This window comes from Melanaphis sacchari, unplaced genomic scaffold, assembly GCF_002803265.2.
Source record: "Melanaphis sacchari strain LSU unplaced genomic scaffold, SCAv2.0 Contig134_pilon_pilon, whole genome shotgun sequence".
Classification (NCBI taxonomy): Eukaryota; Metazoa; Arthropoda; class Insecta; order Hemiptera; family Aphididae; genus Melanaphis; species Melanaphis sacchari.
This window is the reverse complement of record NW_020270560.1, coordinates 561,665-586,152: the sequence shown is the minus strand read 5'-3', so window position 1 is coordinate 586,152 and position 24,488 is coordinate 561,665. Positions and strand designations below refer to the sequence as shown.

The 24,488-nt window shown below is 26.2% G+C and overlaps 2 protein-coding genes across 3 annotated transcripts; one reads left to right on the top strand and one right to left on the bottom strand.

Moving 5' to 3' along the window:
• Positions 1 to 1,035: 1,035 nt before the first annotated feature.
• LOC112591467 (piwi-like protein Siwi) lies at positions 1,036 to 14,364 on the top strand. Its single transcript, XM_025335305.1, has 18 exons — positions 1,036 to 1,301; positions 8,906 to 9,219; positions 9,276 to 9,324; positions 9,697 to 9,810; positions 10,417 to 10,628; positions 10,847 to 11,032; positions 11,100 to 11,276; positions 11,359 to 11,514; positions 11,582 to 11,727; positions 11,790 to 11,898; positions 11,957 to 12,246; positions 12,302 to 12,456; positions 12,522 to 12,646; positions 12,707 to 12,875; positions 13,376 to 13,497; positions 13,560 to 13,717; positions 13,847 to 13,994; positions 14,060 to 14,364. Exons 2-18 carry the CDS (start codon positions 8,920 to 8,922, stop codon positions 14,174 to 14,176), a joined length of 2,733 nt encoding a protein of 910 aa, XP_025191090.1. The 5' UTR covers positions 1,036 to 1,301; positions 8,906 to 8,919; the 3' UTR covers positions 14,177 to 14,364.
• Positions 14,365 to 15,576: 1,212 nt separating this feature from the next.
• Positions 15,577 to 24,140, bottom strand: LOC112591420 (ral guanine nucleotide dissociation stimulator-like 1). 2 transcript variants are annotated; one of them, XM_025335234.1, is made up of 15 exons: positions 23,707 to 24,140; positions 22,719 to 22,823; positions 22,430 to 22,626; positions 19,367 to 19,429; positions 18,972 to 19,153; positions 18,794 to 18,915; positions 18,530 to 18,727; positions 18,364 to 18,474; positions 18,110 to 18,274; positions 17,878 to 18,018; positions 17,591 to 17,787; positions 17,406 to 17,514; positions 16,346 to 16,532; positions 15,796 to 15,930; positions 15,577 to 15,737 (listed from the first exon to the last, which is right to left on the bottom strand). In XM_025335234.1, exons 1-15 carry the CDS (start codon positions 23,728 to 23,730, stop codon positions 15,625 to 15,627), a joined length of 2,049 nt encoding a protein of 682 aa, XP_025191019.1. In that variant the 5' UTR covers positions 23,731 to 24,140; the 3' UTR covers positions 15,577 to 15,624. The 2 variants fall into 2 exon arrangements, with proteins under 2 accessions (XP_025191019.1, XP_025191021.1); XM_025335236.1 differs by having other exon boundaries at positions 17,600 to 17,787.
• Between the last annotated feature and the right edge of the window lie 348 nt (positions 24,141 to 24,488).

Below are 24,488 nucleotides of genomic sequence, written 5' to 3'. Positions count from 1 at the left end.
CAAATATGTACATGACTATAAATTCATTTTTTTAATGTATTATTTAAATTTATTTATTTTTAGATATAAATGAAATAAATGCTTTTTTAATGATTTATTTTGTAACAAAATTTGATTTCTAATAAGTAATAATTATTAATTTATATTCATAGTAAATACTGCAGTCTGAAATTGTAATTACAATTCTATGACTTAATCACGAATTAAAATACTTATATTATACAAGTTATATACATACTATACGTCTATACCTATATATATATATATATATATATATATATAAATCTTACTAATCTTAGTTTGAGATTTAAACACATTAAGCTCTATATTATGATAGACGATAACATAATAGTTATCATAAAGTTCAATAGAGATACACACCGTCTGTTACTCATCCATCATTCACTATATCCATAGTATAGATTTATAATTTGAAAAACACTAGTAAAAGTAAAAGCACAGATATATACCTATATAAATAAAAATTATTATCTGTCTGCGAGTGAAAGTAAATTACTTAATCTATGGTTATATCTAGATTTTAGAGAATCTATAATATACATTTCTAAATAAATATTATAAATAGGGAGAAAGAGATAGGTTCATTAAAGATGGTCTTGATATATACACAAAGTTTATACGTTAAGATTTTCTACTCTCTGATGACATCTATGCATTACTGCGCGTTCGTTGTAAAATAGTATGGAAGTGAAAAAATTGTATAATAGTGTCCATCGTATTATTATTATGTCGTAATTTCCAATAATTATATTATTACATATGGGTGAATTAACAACAGTGACCGGTTAAACGATTGGGTATCGGCTCACCAGTCATTACGCTATTCCATGTCTGCAGCGGCTGACTACCCATCGGCCCTAGCGGCGAACGCTATCCAGTCTATATTTATACACTCGCACTACAACTTATAAGTTATAACTTACAAGTCATTCCGTTTGTTCGTTATTTCCTATGGCCGCCGTAAGTTATATTCGTACAATATTACAATAAATACTTTACATGTCTCGTACAGGTCTACCGGTTCTGAGTACAACGTTGCCGCTCGCCAATCGCCACCACTAGACCACTGCCCGTCGTCTGACCACAGGTACGACACACGCGCACTCTCGTTTTCGTTTCTATTGTCTCAGTCCGTCATGTCCGACATTTTCGCCGTTTTCGGTTAACCGTTACATTTTACTTTCGTCATCGTGCGCGTTCCGCGTGCACATCAATTTTGGTTTTATTAAATTTGACGCAAACACTGTTGGTTTAATTCGATTCGACACCCAAGACTTCAGGTATGATTGTTTTATTTATTTTAACATTAGCAATGTTAATTTTGCGTCATTTAGTTTTATCGTTCAAATAAAGGGTCTTAATTAAAGCTGACGTTCACAAAACACGTTCGATGAAAACGTGGTTTTACATTATTTTGCCAAACGGTCCGTGCGTGTTACACGTTTAATGCGCTTACCGTGTATTCGGCATAAATAAATAATAAACCTGACTATAATATAATGATGCCGTGTTTTTGTGGCTTCATCGCGTGTTAATTTTTTTTTTTTTTTTTTTTTTACTGAAAATTGGTATGACTTTGATAGACATCGACGAAATTCAATCAGACTATAGTATCTTAATTTCGTTAGTTAAGCGTTTTGATAATCAGAAGTTATTTATTTCACAAATTTATATAGAAATATACCAACTTGAATATTAAATACTTATTAGAAATTAAGGCTACTGTATGTTTATTAGAGTTTAGTGCAGTATTATTTTTATCAACAACCATACAAAATAATATTGGTAACTCAATCAATTTAAAACTAATTAAATTTATTGCAACAGCACACTGCAATAAGTTGTTGGTAGTTAGTTCCTGTATAGATTTTTAAATTTACTTTTAATTATAAAATATTTTATAGTATATAATTGAATAATGCAACTTCATAAATAAATACTTATCAATTATTTAAATACAATATCTATAGCAAAAATTCTACCTTTAATTTAAAAAAAAAAAATTAATTTACTTATTTTTTATTTTTTAAATATTTTATCTACTTATGTATGTTATCTTAATAAAGTAAAATTAATTAATGCATTTATTGTAGTATACTTAAACTATAAATATACTTTATCAAAGTTTGATTCACAACTGTAAATTAACCTTACCAATCAGACAAATGAAGGTAAAAACAAGATTTTGGTATTATTAAATGTTATTTTATTTTATCTATGTAAATTATGGCTTTTTTTCCATACTGATAAAGTTTTTTATAATATTATGAATAAAACGTAAATAGTACATTGGCGGCAATGAGAGGTGTAATACATTTTGACGTAATAGTACGTTGAGCAGTTAAATATTAGGTTAATACTGAAAACTGGATAAGTAAACACCACAGTCATATGCATCTACTGACGAATTAATGAGATTTATCTAGTAGTAGTGTCGAGAATTATGATATAGTCTTGGATATAATACTTTGTATTTTTACTCTTATTAATTATTTTATTTTCAAATTCAAATTTTGAATTTAATTTATTCATTTTTTTGTTTTTAAGGTCCCTTATAATGATAATGAATTTTTTGATTTTTCTTAAATGTTCACAATTAAATTGTCAAATGATATATTTTCAATAATCCTAAGAAATTAATGTTTTGTTCACTTTAAGTAGTATAATTATTTTCTTGGAGTATTAAGACAATTATTCGCACTGTCATGATAAATTTATTTCCACATTTTGCTGCATAGTTATAATATCCTTTTTAGTTTCATGAGATTATATTTTATCGTACAAATGTTTTCAATTATTAATATCATCCATATAAGTATTCGTCATTACAGTTATAATCGTTTATGCACTCTGTCGTAAATACTAAATAAATACTTGCCGACATTTTAGACTACAAATTAATATAATGTTTTTAATAATAGTTTTAATATTAGGAAAATACCGACTAGCTCAACAACATAAATTGCGTTATCGAAAAATAATAATACTTTTATGGAAACGACACTCAAACGTGTTACGATCCGCCCGACATTTAACGCGCGCCAATCGTCAGTTTATTATTAATATTATTATGATTATTTTTGTTTTATTTATAATTCAGCTACTACTATTTAGCACTTGATAAAATTAAGTAAAATACATTTTTTTCTTCTTTAAAACATTTAAGCATTTTATTTTGAGGAAGCACAAACTAAACACGGACGAAGACTTTTTCAGTTGATAACAATATAAACAATACATAATAAGAAATACTTAGTAATTTAGACTGACTATTAAAATCATTTTTTTGTATGCAATGATTTATCGTAGAAATTAAATTTTACATGTATATTGTAGATGATGTTGGTACATTTCTATGTAGGAAAGTATCTTTACATAATTATGATTAATGTTAATAAAATCTCAATTTGTGTAAATTATTAACTTTATTTAAGTAAACTATTAAAGTTACCAACATTTTAGTAGAACAGTATAGTTTTAAGGAATAGAACACGATTGCGTACGTTTGTCCTTTTTGGCAACACGAATGCGTATTTTTATAGATGGGTTATCAAATGATGTCAAATTTATTAATTTTACCATATACTTAATAAATATCTTGTAAAATATGTACATTTCTATAACAATTAATTTAAAATAACAAAATATATTATCTAATGAGTAGGGCTCGGATTTTGTAGCAAATGCTTCTTTTGAGGGGAGTGTAATAGAAAGACAATTATTATATATATAAATACGTTTCTGATTTCAATGAAGTAAACTTTATTTTGTTTTTTTCCACAAAACCTGCTTTTAATTCCTATTTCTTCTATTTGCTTCTTTTTTTCTTAATTCTTACTAATTTTACTTGAAAATTTAACTTATTTACAAATTATAGTCTAAAAATACCATAATTATTATTATTGTCAGAAATTATAAAGTCGGCGAAAAAACCAGTAATAAATGAATGATTGATATTATAACTATCGTTATTGTGCCGAAATTTTATAGTTTCAAAATAATCTGAATTATATCTGCGTATTTTTAAAACACATACTAATACTTTAGTTGACCGGTAAATATCAATCAGTGAGGTATAGTGTTCTAAATAATTTCTCTATAATCGTTATTAGCACTCAATAAGATGTTAGATGAGTTTTAATCAAAGTAACTTGACTAAATACATGGTCGTAAATTCCTTTTTTAATATTTAATTTTATGCGTAATTTAAATTTATTTTTTTAGAATTAAATTTAATAAATGCTTTTTTTTTGCTTTTTTAAGGATTTATTTTGCTACAAAATTCGAGCCCTACTAATGAGAATAACTAAATAATAGTAAAATAATAAATAAATAAAAAAAATCATTCATAAATTATTAATAAAGCCTAATATTTTGTACATAACAATGTAAAAAAAAATTATGTAAAATTGTACGCAATCGTGTACCTTAATAAGATATTACCAATAACGAACGTATGAAATCGTGTTTTACCGGTATTAAGAAGTAGCATTATATTATGTATATAAAATCACATTTAGTTTATTACATTCTCAAATGGCATCAGTGGCGGTTTTGGTTCTATTGTTTTAGTGGGTGAGACAACTCATGTATCACTCTCCCCCTTCCATAGCAAAAATTAAACTTAACAGTAATGGAATTTAAAAACATAAAAATAATTTAATTTTATAAATTATATAACAACTGATAATGTATGTTTAATTGTTAATCATGCCGCAACCGTGGCTGACCAAAATATCTCTATTCTATTTTTAGTACACAGCGGCGATGAAAATCAAGCCTCAGAATGATTATTGCGTATGATAATTCTACTTATTTAACTGTCGTGTACATAACGTGCGTGTGTATAATTCATGTACACAAGTACAAACTTAGAGGCGACGTTAAATGATGCCTCTCTGACGTCATCGAACATTACCGCCGACTAAAATACTGGCGTTTGTTAATGTAATAATTATTTCATGCATTCCTTATCGGTGTAACGCTATTTTTGATAATTTACATATATTGTTAATATACAATATAATAATAATTCATACTATTAGACTTCGCTAAGAATTTTTTCTCAAATAAAATTATAAGTACGTTTGAAGTTATTAGTGAAATATGTACTATTGGTGAGCCAAGAAATATATTTTATTGAGTACTATTTACTACGAAATTTTAGATGAGGTACTGCTTCACTTGCCACACTCAAAACTGCCACTGAAAGGCATAGTTGCCTCTGCTTGGTTACTAGTTGAATCCAGTGGCATAATTATGGAGGGGAAAGGTCCCTTAGAGCTTTTTTTTTAATGTGATTTATACTTAATATAAAATTATTTGATTTAAAATAAATCCATATTATATGTTATAATCACGATATAATATGCAATATAGGGTTATAAGGGCAAGGTGTGGCGTGGTGTTTGGACTTTATGTTTATCCAATAAATTATAATATCACCCCTTTACAAGAACAAAATCATAACTAGGCCACTGTGGTTGGAACCTACCAGTCTGTAGTTTTAACAAATGTAATTATAATGCTATTTTCAATTTTATTCACATTAATCTTAACTTAGAAAATATTCCCTCCAAAGACTTAACAAGAAAATTATATGAAATAATAAATTATTCTTTCACAATTTTATTATCTAAAATCTCTATGATGAAAATTATTTTCCTTTATGGGCTGATAAAAATCTTTAAAATTTAATAATTAACAAAAAAAGTACAATATTAGTGGTCTTCATTCTGACTTCTTAATTTTTTCAAATCTTCATAAGCAATGTAAATAATTAATATCCTCAATTTATTCAAAATGTATGGCTAATATTGATGATAATATTCAAATTGATATAAAGGTTTTTTGGAAATATGTAAATTCTCTAAGAAAAAAAAAAATAGTAATAATTACAGCTGGAATTGTAATACAGTGGATTCCGCTTAATGTGGCCACCGGTTAATATGGGCATCCGCTTATTGTGGGCAAACATGTCTGGTCCCAATACAAATGTATATTAACAATGTTAAATAAAACCGCGTAATATGGACACTCGATTCGGTTTATGTGGGCAATTTTTTTTTTTTTTTTTATCATAGCGTTAGAATATACACATAAGTATTTAAAAACGACTAATTTAATAGGATTTTGTCGTATTTATGAGATTGTGTTTATCGAAAGTAATAAAAATCATTAACATTCAAACAAACAAATTTCACCAAAGAGAGGCGAAAAAGTGCATTGATTTCTTGCAGAAGTTCTTCATGCAAGAGGGAAACGAAAATAGTCCGTCTGATAAACTTGAAGCGTGTGACTATTTTGTCAACCAGATTCATACTAAACAGCTTAGACAACGAAAAATTACAACGTTTTGTATACCTTCTACAACCAAAGATTAATTTTATTTAATATATTATAGGTATTTAGTTTTATTTATATACCTAGTAATTATTTAACATTTTTTTCAATTATATGATAATACAAATATATTTTTTTATAAAAATTATTTTTTTTTTACTAATTTCAGTTTTTATGGGCAACCGCTTAATGTGGGCAAACAGAGCTGGTCTCAACGTGCCCACATTAAGCGGAATCCACTGTACCCTAAAAAATCTCAAAAAATGCACTGTAAAAATGGATTTAAATTTATTTGTTAAAGTATAAAAATTCGAAAAAAAATACTACTGTAGTATATATATATTTTTTTAAATATTATTGTACGTTGTTATTTATTTAGTTGAATAGTCTTCTGTTTTTTTTTAATAATTAGCAGAAAAGTCTTTCTATGATAAAATGTTTGTTGTTGACAATAACTTGTCGTATTAAATAATTTATTATTCATAGTGTCGACAGTTTGTCTTAAGTTTTTTGTTAATCTCAACAATTTTTGTTCATTTTATGAATAAATTGTGAAAAATGTTCTACAAACTAAGAAGATGCTCTAAAATCGTCAAAAAATGACCTTTAAATGCATTTAAGGTTGATTTAGTCAAAAAATGTCCTAAAATATTACTTTTAAATCAGTATCACTCATAACACAATTTATATTTACAAACCAAAATTTTGAAACACCAGAAAAAAAGATACCCTTCCATAAAAATCCCACCCCTAGTGATATTGTTTCATATTAAGGTTTATCTTCATATGACAAAAAAAGTTCTGTTTTTCGCCAGTTATTTTTCTTTTGTATATGTTGAACTTTTTATCAAACAATAGTCTTAATTTATACAAATGGTCGATTGGTGAATGTGAGATTTATATGCACTTAAATTCATTAGATGTTTGTTCTAGATTGGGTTTAATGGAGTGCCACTTGTGTTTTGAATAACTGTAAAAATGTTCTTATTAAACCACCATATATTATTTTTAATAAATCTTTAAGTGTGTACCTATTTCCAAATTCAGCTATTCCTAAAATATTCGAAGCCATTATCACTAAAAAAAAATTTATTATTGATGTCTCGATAATTAGTTATATTAAACATGGTTTTGACAAAATAAATCCATACTTATAAGTTCAAAATTTTGTCATTTACCAAACTTAAATTATTTCATTATTTAATGACAGGTAGCAAAGTGATTCAATATATACAGGTTTTCAAAAAGCTTACAACTTTTATCTGCCTCTATTCATTGGCGTGCACACATGGTGTGCTTTAGGCATGCTCTGTGAATTTCTTGGGCCGGAGTGCCCAATGTCTCAGTCAAATTTCTCATGTATTGATAATAATTTTATTGTAATAAATATATCTTGTTCACCAAAATAAATTTTTGATAAGTTTTATAATAAAAATGAAAACGGGATAATTTACTGTGGTATACTTTGTTATTGAAAGTCTGTATTTAGTTTAACGTATTGAAGTGTAGTGACTAGTATCATATATTAAAAATTATTATGAGTTAATTGTAATTGTGTACTGAGAAACCAATTGTTCAGTTAACAAAGTAAAACTTGTGATCATCTATTATCAATAATAAAATTACTCATTTATTTTCTTTTTTTTATTGTATTTTAACTCAAATGTTAACCTGCCATGACTACTCTCTTAAAAATGGTGTGCGATAATGTGCAACTTGTATTTTTCTATAATATGTATATTATAAGCACATTCAATTAAAAAAAAAAGTCTAATAGTATTGATATAGATGGCTGATAATAATATATGGGCACTACCTACTTTTTGAGTCTGCGCACGCCTATGCCTCTATTAATCTATTAGGAAATCTCTGTTTCAAATTAAGTATTGATCTATCTAAGGATTCATATATTCTGCACTCTGCTTAGTTAGGTATTACATCTTGTAACATATAAGAAAAGTTAGTGATCTAATTTTTTTTTATAATTTGTTTAATAGTTTCATAGATTTCCCTGAGTTATTATTAATGGTTGGCTTTCATATGAGTTAGATTAACTTCAGGTCAAATAAATCGTTTTTTATTTCTAGTTATAGCTCAACATCATATTTTCCTTGAGTATTAATGTTAGAAAACTTTGTTGATACCTTCTTTATAATAATTATCCTATGAAGTTTTTAAATCAAATATTTACTATGCCTTAACAAATTGTAATAAGTAATTAATTTTTTTACTGTTATATATACTTATTGTAATTTGTTCTAGTATTTTTTTGTTTTTGTTTATGTTATTTTTGAAAATTTGAATTGTATTATGTTTGTTGTAAACGGTCAGATTTAACTTGTATCTATTTATGATGTCTCTATCTTTTGTTTAAGGGTTCACATTCGTTTACAATTAATAAATAAATAAAAACATTCATCACTGCCACATTGTTTAATGTTAGTTGATTTGTATTAAATGGTGTGATAGTATTTTATTTCTTTAACAAATATTTATTTTATATTTTTTGGTTGTAGCATATTAATTAAAACTTTTATTTTAGTAAAATTATTCTAAATGGATCCCATAAGACCTTCAAGGGGCAAGGCTCGTGGACGTCCTCAAGTTCCAGCAAATCAACCCGGTGTATCAGGGTTAACAGGCTTACTTCCACCTCGTGGACCTAGACCAACTACATCACAGCCAACACATTCCTCACAACCATTGCAAATACCAGCTACAGGTGTAGGTATGCAACGTCCGCCTCGTTTAATGCCACCACGGCCTGCTGCACCTCAACAAAGAGCACCAAGGCCACTTGGACCAAGACCTGGAGTAGCTACTGATAATACAGTTAAAAAAGACCCAATGGAAGGAGTAAGAATCCTTTTCCAATTGTTTATACTAACATTTATGTATGATATTTTTTTAAGGTGCAACAAATTACAGAAGGACTTAAAACTTTTAGTACAGCCAGTACAGGTAATATGTTTTCAGTTTTTGTTTTTTGTTAAATATGTATATTGTAAATGACATAATCTATTAATGTCTTATAAATTTAAGTTCTTATTTTTAATTTTTATGTAACAACTATACTTCGACTCGCAGAAGAATGCTTCCAATAATATGCATTTACATACCTATAATATTAGCGTTAGTAAATGTCTCCTAATTTAATTGTTAGTCTACATGCAAAAAAAAGGTGCATTCTCTCATGGGTCAGAGTATAAGTTGTTTATTTTAATATAGACCTAGTTAATTATTTAACAAATTTTATTAATTTAATTATTTTATTTTTATCTCAAAACACGTTACTTAGTAGTATTTTATATTAATTTGTTTATAAAAATTTAGGAGATACACTACTGCCATTAGGACGTGGAGCAGTACGAGGACGAAGACAAATTGATCTTGAACATTTTAGGACACCAAGACCTCAATCTTCATTAGGAGATATTGGAAAGCAAGGTGAAGTGTAATTTGAATTATCTTATTTTATAATATCTAAAACATATATTACATACTCTATCTTTTATAATTTATTAACAAAATGATTTTAAAATTAAATGATTCTTTATTGGGATAATACTAAAAATCATTCGCAATTAAAAACAGAAATCTTAATTCATTTCTAGTTATTTTTAAATTAATTTAATTAAAATATCAGTGCTAGAATTAAAATTTCTATTGAGCATAAAAAATAAAAACTTATGATCTAACCAAAGTTTCTTTTTGAACTATAAATTTACTATTTTAATTTAAAAAAACAAGTTATTTATAAAATTTTGCCAAAACAATATGTACCATTATGTTCGACTTGATGATTTTTTTTTGATTGCTTTATCTATAAAACCAAAAAGAAACTAGAAGTTTTAAATGTCCCCCATATGTATTATAATTTAAGTTTTAGTAACAATCTATATTATAATATCAAGTTTTTAGAAAATTATCTAATGGAATAATTCACTAAAATTATTGTTAGATTTGTAAAAACATAACAGTAAAATTTAAAACAATAATAACTATCTCTAAATTGATGATATTCATATTTTAAAAATGTATTATATGCATTAGGAACTACTGGGCAACCAGTAAAACTGTTAGCAAATTACTTTCCCATAACTTCATATACAAACTGGTGCTTGTACCAATATCGAGTTGACTTTAGTCCTGAAGAGGACAGGATTGGTACTAAAAGAGGATTAGTAGCTCAGCATCGAGAACGTTTAGGCGGATATTTATTTGATGGAACGATGTTATTTTCTGGAAAGCGATTTGATCCACCAGTAAGTTGTTCTAAAAGTAAATAATTTATCTAATGTATTTTATTTAGATTTTATCGATTATGTTAGGATTTGCATTAATTTTTTTAACAAACAATTGGTTGTTTTAATAATAACCACTAAATTTTGTTTAAGAAACCATTTTTTTATTGAATGTTCAATGAATGTCTTTTCAACCTGGCATTAGTATATTAAAAGTTTATTTTAATATTTTGGTTTAGACTTTTGAACTTACATCTACACGTCGCCCAGATGACCAAATTGTGATAATTACAGTAAAGTTTACAAATGTAATAGAGACTGGCGATTATGCTAATATTCAAGTTTTCAACTTGCTCTTACGCAATTGTTTAAGACATCTCAAACTAACAATGATTGGAAGAAATTTTTATGATCCAGATGCAAAAGTAAAGTTTTAATTATCTTATTACTGTATTCATTACTTGACTTACCCTTATTTTATGCTTCTCTAAGATTGATATGGTACAACATAAACTTCAACTTTGGCCGGGCTATGAAACAACCATTGGCAGGTATGAAGATGACATATTATTATGCGCTGAAATATCTACTAAAGTCATGCGTCAAGAGACTGTGTTAGATTTTTTGAATCAGTGTGCTGCTGATAGGAACCGAAACAAAGATTGGATGGTAAGTTTATTATTGATTTTATAGGATTTCAATATTGTAGCTATAATAAATTATAAAATAATTAATATATTTTTTTATTTAGATAAATTTTAAAAGTGGTGTTGTGGGTACTACAGTGATGACCAAATATAACAATGAAACATATAGAATTGATGACATAGATGAGAGTTGTGATCCTAATTCTGAATTTACTAAAAAAGATGGAACAAAGATGACTTACATGCAATATTACAAAGAAGTATTTAACTCAAATGAGTAATATTCAATATAATAGTTTTTGTAATTAATAAGTTAATAATTATTAGAAATGGAACATGACAATTCGTGGAGGGAGACAACCGATGTTGATTTCTAAAAATAAGAAATCGATAAGAAAGTTTGGAATTGAAGATACATTGGTTTATCTAGTTCCGGAATTATGTGTTATGACTGGTATCACTGATGCCATGAGGTTGTCATATTAAAAATAATTTATTTATGTATTCTGTGTTGACTATCTTTTTTAAATTATAGAAACAATTTTACGCTTATGAAAGATATGGCCATACATACCCGTGTAAATCCTAAAGAACGCATGGAAAGATTAACAAATTTTGCAAATCGTCTTCTTTCTACACCTGAAGTAAATTTTTTAAATTTATATAGTTTGTTTAAATTGAAAAAAAATTATTTTTATATAGTCTGTAACTGAACTGAAAAGATGGAATCTTACATTAAGTAACAAGCTAGTTGAACTTACTGGTCGTACATTACAACCAGAACCAATTCAAAGTCGAACTAAAGGTTATAATGGTGGCGAAGAAGCTGATTGGACAAAGCACTTACGCTCATTACCAATGTTCACCTCTGCATCTATAAAAAATTGGGTTATTTTAGTACCTAAGGAAAATTGTCGAGAAGTTGAAGCTTTTTCTCAAAGTCTTTTAAAGGCTGCTCAAGGGATGACATTTATACTGCCTAAGCCTGCTATGTAAGTTTTTGTTATAACATTAACTTATTAAGAAACTAATTAATATAATTTTTAGTTTTCCCATGGTTGATGGAAGATCAAATACATTTTTAAGTGATTTGGAAAAAGTAATTAATGAGTCAAATCCAGCAATGATTCTATGTGTTATCCCGTCCACACGTGGTGATATTTATAGTATGATTAAACGAAAATTATGTATTGATAGAGCAGGTATATTTCTAATATATTAATTATTATTGACTTTAATTATATTTATTTTAAACATTCTTTTTCAGTGCCATCACAAGTTGTACTTTTGAAAAACGTGCAAAAAAACAATATGTCTGTATGCACTAAAATTGCTATTCAAATCAATTGTAAGCTTGGCGGTGCTCCTTGGCTAGTTACTATTCCCAAAAAAATACCTGTTTTTTATCAAGTTAATAGATTCAATGAAAATTAATTTTACATTTTGTTTTAGGGGATGATGATCGTTGGTTTTGATGTGTGTCATGACAGTCAACGGAAAAATATATCATTTGGAGCTTTAGTGTCAACCATGAATGATGCTCACACAAGTTACTTCAGTTGCGTTGAAGCTCATGAAAGTGGCGAAGAACTTTCTGTTCATTTTGCTACTGGCATAAGTAGTAAGTTTTTGTGGATTTTATAAGTCAACAACTCATGTATATTATGCTAAAAAAATAAGTTAAATTTAATATTAGGTCTAGCTAATTCATTAACCGTGAAAAAAACAATTTTATTCTCTTTATATTATTTCTAGTTATTTTTTTATGAATAGTATAAAACGTCTGCTGTTATAACTTATAACACTTGACCTGTGAACTTTTTAATATGGGAACTGCTTACCAACCACCTATTCTGTAACAATATAGTATGAAATTTGAAAGATAAATTATGAATATTATCAGTCCTTTCTGTTCAAAAATAATTTTAAATAATTGTTAAAAACGTTATATAATTATATTTATTGAACCACAAAACTCAATTTACCATATTGTGGGTTTCTTATAATATTATATCTTTAAACATTGCTGCTTTTTTATTATTGTTTTATAATTGTAGAATAAAAATAATAATTGTGCATTTATTTACTTATTTATTTATTTATTTTTTTTGTGTGTCTCAGAGGCATTGGCCAAGTATCGAAGTAAAAATAATGCATTACCTACTTCCATTATTGTATACAGAGATGGTGTCGGAGAAGGCCAGATATCACATGTACATAAGACAGAAGTCAGACTTCTGAAGGTAAAATTAATAAAATTTTTATTTATTTAATATTTTTATTTATTTCTTAAATTTTTTATTAGACTGCTTGTGAACAATTTTATGGTGCAAGTTCTGTCCCATTTGCATTTGTTATTGTAACTAAACGTATTAGTGCAAGATTTTTTGCTCCTAGTAGTAGAGGCCCTGAAAATCCTCGACCTGGTACAATTATTGATAGTGTTGTCACAGACCCAACCAAGTAAGATATTTCAACTTTGTGTTTATTATATAATTGAATCAGAGTATCTTTATTCGCATTCATTTTATGAATAGTTTATAGTTATAAATAAATTACTTTTTTACTTGAATTATTTATTATAAATTTTAGGTATGATTTCTTCTTAGTTTCACAACATGTAAGACAAGGTACTGTAACTCCCACTCATTATCAAGTGATTGAAGACACACTTAAACTACCTCCTGATATAATGCAAAGACTTACATTCAAGTTGACTCATATGTACTACAATTGGTCGGTTAGTACGCGTTTTTATGAACATTTTTTTTATTATCTCTACCAATACATTTGTTTTAATTTTAGGGTACTGTACGAGTTCCTGCTCCATGTCAGTTGGCTCACAAGTTGGCATTCCTTACTGGCCAGAGTCTCAAACGTTCTCCTAGCATTGGATTGGATGAATTGTTATACTTCCTTTAATTTAATTTTGTTCTTATACTATTCATACACTCTTTACCCTATATAATATCGTTTTCATGGGAAGAAATATTTTAAAAAAAATTTATTTATCTTTTAAAAATATTTAACGATTAAATATTGTCTTTTTTTTAGTATTAAGTAAATTACTACTTAGCATTATATTATGTCACTCAGTACTCAGAAAAATTCCTTCAGTTATTAATTTAATGTTTTATGTTATTGATTTAATAATAATAAAAAAATTTTAATTAGTCAAATTGTTTTAGTGTTGCATTTAATTGTTTGTTTTTAAAGCTTGAAATACTAAAAATACTTAAAATGTAAAATTTTTTCTTTGAGATAGGTGAATATTTTACCTTTATAGGCATATATTTGAATTTAACCAGCATAATTGATTTATTACAAGTTATTGTTCAGCAATGTTTATCTCAGATCAAGATTTTAAAGAATGAGGAGAATGTATGTGTGGTAATCGTTATGTACATGAAAGTTGCATTTAGTACGTAAATTAGTAAATTCACCTTTGATCGGTTTTTAATGTATTTATGTTTAGAATTTAATACCATCTAAATTATTTTCATTTACATAAACTCTGAAACAAAAAATATTTTTCTACATAAGCCGCCTTGACAATTAAAATTGAAAATTGGATTATTTGTAATGATTACAAAATAATTTGAGTACAGTCTTGATATTTTTAGATTTTTTTAAAAAAAAACAATAGTTGTTATAAAAGAAATAATTTTATTTTTATACTAGATTTTTTTAATTCTAGTAAGAATAACTGGTTGATTTTAATATTGCTAAGCTTTTAGGAAGGTCAAAACAATTATTTTAATCGTCTATATTATGGCAACTAGATAAAAAAGCTCTCAACTCCTTTTTTATTTTGATCCACAAATTTAATAATATTGAAGTTAACAATAACAATATTGGTGGTGGCATGTTAGTAATTCTATTTCATTAAAACAAAAAATCAACAGTACTTCAACTTCCTCCATTAGAACCTTAAATAATACTTTACCATAATATGCCATCTAAATTATGTGTATTAATGGATTGCACTTTGCTATCATCACATAAATATTTAATGACAGTTATTATTTGACATTTTGAATTGTTTGTTTAATAAGATAAATTATTCAAAACAAAATAAATATTACTTATTATGGTATGCATATAAGATTTGTAACCCCATTCATTTAGATGATTTTATATTAATTACTTGTTGAATCTACCAGTTTTTTAATTCATACAACTTATTTAACTTCTGAATGCATTGATTCCTGATACTGCTACTATATAATATATACTCAAACAAAAATCATTATACACAGAAATTTTATTTATTTTATTGATTGTCTTTTTTTTATACACAGAACAGTCAATTACAATAAAATATTAAACTTAATTATACATAATAACATAAATTCATTATTAGAAATAATTTATTTTTTAGGAATTGTGTTGTTTTTCCATGTCTTTTTCCGTAACAAAAAATTTAAATCATATTCTGTATTTACTGCATAATACACATTGGCTGTCATTGGTAAAATCATTTCTAAAAAATAAATTCAGCTAAGAATAATGACATGAAATATAATAATAGTTACACAAACCTTTATCAGGTAAAACTTGAGATAGAGTATAGTTTTCTGGATCATCGTCAATACAAAATTTCAGCATAGCATTTCTAATAACTTGTGGTGTTCGTTCATTGTTACTTAACATAATACTTTTGTATAACACAACTCCTAAAATATAGATAATATTTTTTTAATTTTTCAAACAGCATAGTTTATTTTATATTTTATATTGGTATTTTAAATTAAATTTTAGGAATAATTAAAATAAATCATATTTTTTTTTTTTTAAAGACATTTAATCTATTTCCAGTTTTGTGGATTACATGTAATTAATTTAAAATATCAATTTTTTTAAAATTAAAATTACAATATTTCAAATAGATAAAACATTTTATATGACTCATTCTAATTATATTTTAAAAGCAAACTTGAGTTTTGAATAGTTTATATATGAGTACATATATAAACATTAAGTAATTAAGTATTTAGTATTACATTAAGTAATATAACAATATTACAGTATGATTATATTCAATATTTGTATGCAGTTTTAAATATAAATTAATTTAACAATTGTACATACCGTCAGTCTCAACGTTTTCAGCATCAACTGTTATCCGAATAATATAAAAATCAGACGAAGTATTAAACGTTGAATTATTGACACTATTTTTAACTATAATATTAGTGTTATTGCTTCCATTTAGAGACATGTCAAAAGATTGTAACGAATAGCTACTCGATGAAGAAGATAGGTCAAGTAATGAATCCTGCAAATCAAAAAAAAATATATTTTGTATAATAAATATTAATTTTGAATGCAATAATATAATTTAAACAGTGTAACAAAAAAACTAGTTTAATAGTAATTTTCACTTTTTTTTCTAAATTTTAATGTAATATATTATGTAACAACATTGTTAATTATTTAATAATAATAATGAAAAAAGAAAATGGATTATTGATAAGAACAAAAACTAATATATACAGTAGAACCTTAATTGTCCGTCAGTCTGGGACCAGAGCTTTAACGAATAATCAAAAAGACGGTTAAGCGAGCAACAAACATTTTTAAAACATATATACATATTTTTTTAATAATTATGACATGCATATTGATATACTTAGGTACTATTACTTATTGGTATGTTATTATCATTATTTTTTAATTTATATATACATATGTACTTATCGCTTATCTAGTAAATATTGTCGTTAAGTATCGGATAAACCTACTCATACACAAGGCGATAAGATTTTACTGCAACGCGCAAATTGTCGTGCAAGTGTGGCACCTAATGGTTAATCGTAAAAGACATTTAGTCAGGGACGGATAACTGAGGTTCTACTGTACTTAATTACATTGGTGAAGTATTTCTATTACACCCTAAATACTTAATAAATATTATAGATTAAAGTTTTAAAATAATATAGTTAATAGCTAAATATATATATATATATTTAATACATTAAATTTTCTACTAATAAGCCATATGTTTAATTTAATAATGGGATTACTTTTATTTCTATATTTTTAGTTCCAACATTTTAATCTAGTTTAATGTTTTATTTTAACTAATTAAATAGTACATATATTTCAGTATTTAACTAGTAAAAGTTTTGCTGAACTATATTTTGTTTACCTGTTTATCTAAAGAGTTATTCGGTGAGTGCAAACCATCATCGGATAGTCCATATAAACTTTTGCTGCTGCAATTACTAGAAATTGAATCATTTTTTTTATGTTCATAACTGTAAAAATATCTTTGAATAGAAATCATTCATACATATTTAGATTTAATAATTTAAGAGTTTGTAAACATTATACTTGATATACTTTTGTTTTTTTCCAGTTCCTATTATTGAATTTGCACATGACGAGTGTATATTATCTGATGGTTCTATTTGACAAGAAATTCTAAACGCCTCTCTATCATCCAAAACTAAAATGGAATGAAACCATTGATCAAATACTGAATCCTCAGGTATGTTATATGAATTTGCTGCTCCTTGAAGAAGCTTAATCTAATATCCAAACAATTAAGATAAATATTTAAGACAATTACAGATAATTAAAATAAACATGATTTGAAATATACATAATTATAAACATACTTGAGCTAATACTTCAAACTCTTTTCTTTTTTTATCAAAATTAATTAGACCATCAGGCAAGAGATCGGGAGTTGCAGCATCAATCATAGTCAAATCAGTCAGAAATGTCCCCAAGTATGGTATAGTTCCAATGTTTAATTTCTAAAAATATTTCATTCACTTAATAAAAATATATATATAAAAAAAAGATAACTGGATTTTATTAGCTAAATAATTTACACAAGTAACTCACACTCATTGTACTTTGTTGCTTTTGAATAATTTTTTGTAAATGTCTATCATTGTGTCCAAATGTGTCAGCAAATTTTGCTGTACCTTCTCTTATTAATAACTTTCGTTGCGCCCATTGATTATTTTCTTCACTAAATATTCTTGCTAGTTCTTGAAACAATTCCACCTAGGGATTTTTTTTCATATATATATATATATTTTTATTAGAAATATTGTATGTATTTAATTTAATACAGTTTACTCCATTAGCATTACCTTATCTCGAGGAACAGAATGCCAAGTTTTCTTTAACCTAAACACAGAATTGGATTGTAAACCAGATATTATAGCTTTTAATGAGGAAAAATTCTTGAGCACTCTTAATTCCTATAAAAATAATAAAGTTTATTTACAAACTAATTATAAATTATCATTACTATACTTGAGCAATGTCAATCCAAGTTTCAATAACATGTGGTCTATCTGAATTGATTGCTAATATAACAGTGCTGATAACTCTAAGTGATACAGCATTGAATTGATCAATTGTAGCAAGGACTGTGGGTGCAGACCCTGCTCTTTTATTTTTAGACCAAACTGCACCTAAACATTGGTGAGCAACCATATTTCTTAAAACATCCTATACAAATCAAATATAGGTTAGAAATATCGATAAAAATAACAGTAATAAAATAAAATTACATACACGATCCATTCGAGTTAACTGCTCAGCAAAATGTCTTTCTGCTATGTTAGGAAAATTGTAAGGAGAATGTGGAGAATTAGCAATAACTAAGTCATAATCATCACTAATAAATGTTGTAGCATCTAGAAATTGTTTATAATTAGCTTTAAATTGAAAAAAAATATAGTTAGGTACACACCTGATTGTTTACATTCTTTAAGAAATCTTTCAAGTCTATATGTTGCTTTTATGTGAAGTTCAGTTTTTGGCAAATAAGTAAAAGTAAAGGAATGTAAACATCGTAAACAAGTATGTAAAGGTGGATCACGAAAGTCTTCAGGATATGAATCCAACCACACATGTAATGCAGATACAACAGTCCTAAAATAATATAAAGTTAAGTATTTACAATTGCTAATATAATAATATGATTGAATTTAAGTTTTTATAAAATATGTTTAAATAATGTTACACTTGTCATTCAACCATAACAGACAATAATAATATAACAAATATAACTAATATGTTATCATTTCAAATTGAAAAAATAATAATAATTATATACAAGCATTTTAAGTTAAAACAAGAAATTACTTTTTATGTGGATCGATCATTGATTCCGATAAAGCTTCTTTGTTGTTTACTAAATACTCATACCTAAAAAGAATAAAATAAAAATATGCATGAGTATAAAACACTAACTTGATACTTGTTAAATTTTATAAATACAAGGTACTAAAATTATTATTTAATTCAATTTCATAAGTAGTCTAAAGTTCAAAAAATATTTCTTTAAATTTCTTTAATTTCAATGTTGTTTATAGAATCTCACATTAGTGCTATTCAGATGCTGAAAAATTATAAATTTTTCAAACTAAAACCATTACATGAGAAAAAACATGAACACCTATACTAGAGTGAGAGCATTATATATGAGATATGTTTTCCAAATTTTGACTCATCATTGAATTTGAAAATTATTACCTTACCTACTGTCTACTATAATTTTCATCTTACTTTTTCATTTGGAACTGCAGCCCAGTATTATTAGTATAAGAGTAGTTGTGGCCTATTCATTTTTTTATAATCTATTATCTTATACTGATGAGGGCATGTCCACACATCGTATATGATATACACTACAAATATTATCATACACATTTCACAACTTACAGATGCAAATCAAATTAATAGATGTTCAAAAACCTTTTGTATACTATGCAGTGTTATAAAACTAAATTATTAAAATAAATTTTACATATTATATTATAGCTAAATAATATATGAACAGGTATATCATTTTTACCAAACATGCCATTTACTAGTTTTATTAAATAGTAAACAAACAATAGTATTAAGTATGAATACTATTTTTCTAATTAAGAGAACGTCGCACCTACATGTGTTGTCTCCATCTTACACACAAACGACATAGTAAATTTTCATTCATCAGTTTCAATAGTGGGTTTTTAGTTTTTATATTAGAGTGAATTAACCTATACCTATTATCAAACTTTTAGGTAAGAACATAGGTAACTTTTTTACATTAGGTAACGAGAGTGTTCTTTTGTTAGTTTTTTACGATATTCTAATATTAAATGTAAGATATGAGTATGAAAAATAGAAATATTTAAAAATGCTCATAACTCACTTAAAAATTAAATTATCATACAGCCAATAAGAGAACATAAATGAAGTTCTTAACTAAAAGTTTGATAATAGGTCAATTTACTCTAATATCAAAATTAAAAGCACATTATTGAAACTGGTGAAAGAAAATTGACTATGTGTAAGATGGAGATAACATATGCAGGTGCGACATCCTCTCAATGATTCAACTTATGTTACAATGAAAGAAATAAATAAACTGCTTTATGATCTGTTGGGATGGTGAGAAATGTGATTTACAACAAACATAAAATTTTGTGTACATCCATGATATTTTCAATTAAATATAATCATAAAATAATAATTTTAATTTTTAACTGAAATAATTACATAGACAACAATGGTATAATTTAGTCAGATTTTAAATTTTAATGAATTCTGAGACATATTGGCAGAAAATAAACATTTAACTAAACTAGAAAGAATTAAAAACAAAAGACACATACTCAATTTCATTGAGTTAATTAAAATGCACATTTTCATTCACTTTCAAATTCCAGAACTTTGCTTAAATCAATGCAATTTAGCTTTTTTTAAAGCAATTATGCATTATTGAGTATATTAGTATACTTAATTTTTATTTTATTAGTGTAAAATTACAAAAATTTGGTAGTCTTAAAAATTATATTTCAAATAATATTATAGCATAAACCTCAATTTTGCACCTAACCTTTGCTCTAGTTAATGCACGTAATATTAATAATATAGGTAAGGTTGATAAATTATAAATTATAATACACTATTCTAGACTCCACACAGAAAAAAATTATCAATTTAAATATCAATTAAAACAAAATGTAGATTTTAGTACCACTGAATTTATTTATTTATTTTTTAGTTAATAAGAAAAGTTTTCCATTAAATATTGTTCAAATAAAATAATGAAATATTGAAGAGAACACATCACTTTCATGCGATATCTCTATCTTACATGCATGTAAACATAGCAAATTTGGATACAGTAGAATACAATTTATGTTGTTAACTTTAAAATTGCAGTAAATTTATTTATAATCAAACTTGAAGCTAAAAATATTCTTTAGATCGTTACTTAGGCTTTTATTGATATTATAATTTTAAAGTAGATTATAGCTAAGTAAAATATTACAATTTTAAAATGTGTATAACTCACTTTAAAAATTATATTTATATTTTATTCAGTATTTTTCAACTATCTCTGCTACAAATATTGAGTGCCTAATTAAATAAATAATGTACTTTATTTTTGTTACTTTTACTATACATAATGCATTATTTTGTTAAATTTATTATATTGTTCTTGAGCCTACACAAGTGTAAAATAAAATAATAATATTAATAAAAGCCAATTTGATAGTCTAGATAATATTTTAATGTTTAGTTAATAGTAGTTAAATTTACTATAAAATTAAAGCTAAGATAAACAAAACTGTTGAACAAAATTTTGCTATATTGTATGCATGTAAGACGGAGAGAAGATACCACATCCGGGACATCTAACCTGGATGAGGTGTCTTCTTACACCAATAAATAAATGAGAAATAAATGTAAACTCTTAAACTTCAAATAATACCAAACAAATGAAATAAGTAAAAAATTTAACTCTAAAAAATAAATTAATAAGCATGAAAAATATTTAACAAATTTTGTTAAGTAGAATAGCATTCAATATTTAATTATCAAAGCAATCTATTTGTTTACAAAGCAATAGGTATATTAGAGAAATAACTAATTTTGTCACTTAAGTTTGTTGATTTAAAATTAGGTATTTTAAAACTAGAAAATTTGGCTTAATTAATGCAGTTAATGTATTTGATTCAGGCATTTCATACTAATAAATACATTAATTCTATTGTTAAATCAATGTTAGAGAATATTATAATACAAGAATACATACGACTTTAATAATTTATTGATTAATAAAAAAAAATATCTAGTTCAAAGAAATATTTATTATATATATAAATAGACCATTATGTGATTTTGTGTAAAATAAAATAATATTTATACCTTTCAATTAACAATGACAAAACATGATGAGGTGATGCAAAAGTTCTATAAGTGGCAAGAAATATATTCACAAATGTAGATTCTAATTCACCATCGTCTGATGCTAAGCTATTAACCAATTTTTCTATCGTTCCAGCTTTAATGAACTTTACTCTAATCGTTTCCCATTCTAAATGTGATCGTTCATCATCAGATTCCTATAATAAATTCAAGGTAATTACTTCTTTAAATATTATAAATCAACAAATATAAATTAAAAAATCAATTACTGATTGAAAAAATAACATACCAACAGTAAAGTTTTTGTAGGATTTTGATACCGCACTTTTTTTAAATAAATTGTATAAATAGCACCTTCTTCTCTTTCTTCACCCCATAATTTCCATGTTGGCTGCTATAATTCATAATAATATGAAGATATTAATATTTTTCATTTTATTTTATTTTAAAATACAGAATGAACCTATTACTATATTATGTTATGTATAGTATAAAATTAATGATTGATAAAAACTATAGGCTTGTTTATTAAAAAAAAAAAAAGATTTGATATTGGAAATGTGTATTAGATAAATAATTGGTGAGTTAAGAAAATAATGAAATATGACATAGGTCAGACGAATCCATTATTGCATGGCAAAAAACTTTGAAAGAATTGCGAGATAATAATTCGAGGCTGACAGTTTTGTTGAAAAAAGATTAAATAGGAAAGACTAATTTGCTGAATATTATCAATCAAAAGATCTTTCAAAAATAAAATAAATTGGACCTGTAATAATACTGGTGGATTTAATGATTGATAAATAAAAAGATTCTATGATTTTTATTTTTTTAGAACAGTCAGTGTATCTGTTGATACTCTATGGACTATGATAGTCATCAATATGACAGATTGGATGCATCTTGATCTATAATTTAAAGTTCTAAATATAATTTAATTTTTTTTATTTTCTAACGATTAATAAAAGCATAGGCACATAACATACATTTAACAATTATCATAAGTCTCAGACAAATAATGGAGACATCCCTATTTTAATGAATGTAATCTATTGTATCTTGTGTGTATATGTTTAATTCAAGGGGATTTCTTTCATGAAAATTGGTTCCTGCCAAATCATCACTGACCCAATTGAATAAATTAAAATTGGGACGTCCCACTTTCAAATGACTCTTTTTGAACCACCTCAACTTAGGTTTCTGTAGTCTTTCCGAGTGACAAGTCTAGTGTTAATGACGTCAAATAATTTCTGAAAAGAAAATCGTCTCAAACTCACCGAGGTTTCGGCATCAAAATTCATACTTGTCCACCTGCATCATAGTGTTTTGAAAACTAAACCGAATCCTGGTCGTGTTATCTTTATCGTCGTTGGAATGCGATAGGGGTCTTGTGCGTATATACAGCCACCAGCAATACGGAGTAATAACGATTGTTTAAAGGCGATTTTGAAATGTTTTAGTTATTGTCGTCGAACGGCGTAGCGCGTCCGTGTGAGCCACTTACGACGGTCGACGACGACGACGATGATAGTGATGATGATGATGATAATAATAATAATAAGAATAAGAATAACAGTACAATGGCACACACTCTCACACGCACACGCGGACAGCTGCTGTTATCTATCTCGAAAATTGTTAACAGTCACTTATTCGAGATGAAAAAAATAATATTATAATATACTAAATCGACAATACGAACATAACTGCAGGACTGGCGCGCTTCGACTACAACAAACAACATTCAACAGGTACGCGTACAGACTACAACGACAAAACTGTATGCACATGAACCGGTCTCGATAACTCCGATGTGTCTTAACGTTGTCGATGGTGGCATACAAAATTGGCGTCGTTGCATGTGTACATTATAAACTATAATGCATTAAACAAATAAAAAAATAAAAAACACTGAATTATAATATAATATAATTATTATAATAGGTAATATTATAATATAATCTGCACTGTCTGAAGTTAGTAAACAATACTTATTGAATAACTAATAAGTAGACATTTATTATAATGTTGTAATGTAGTGTTTTAAACTTCCTTGTCG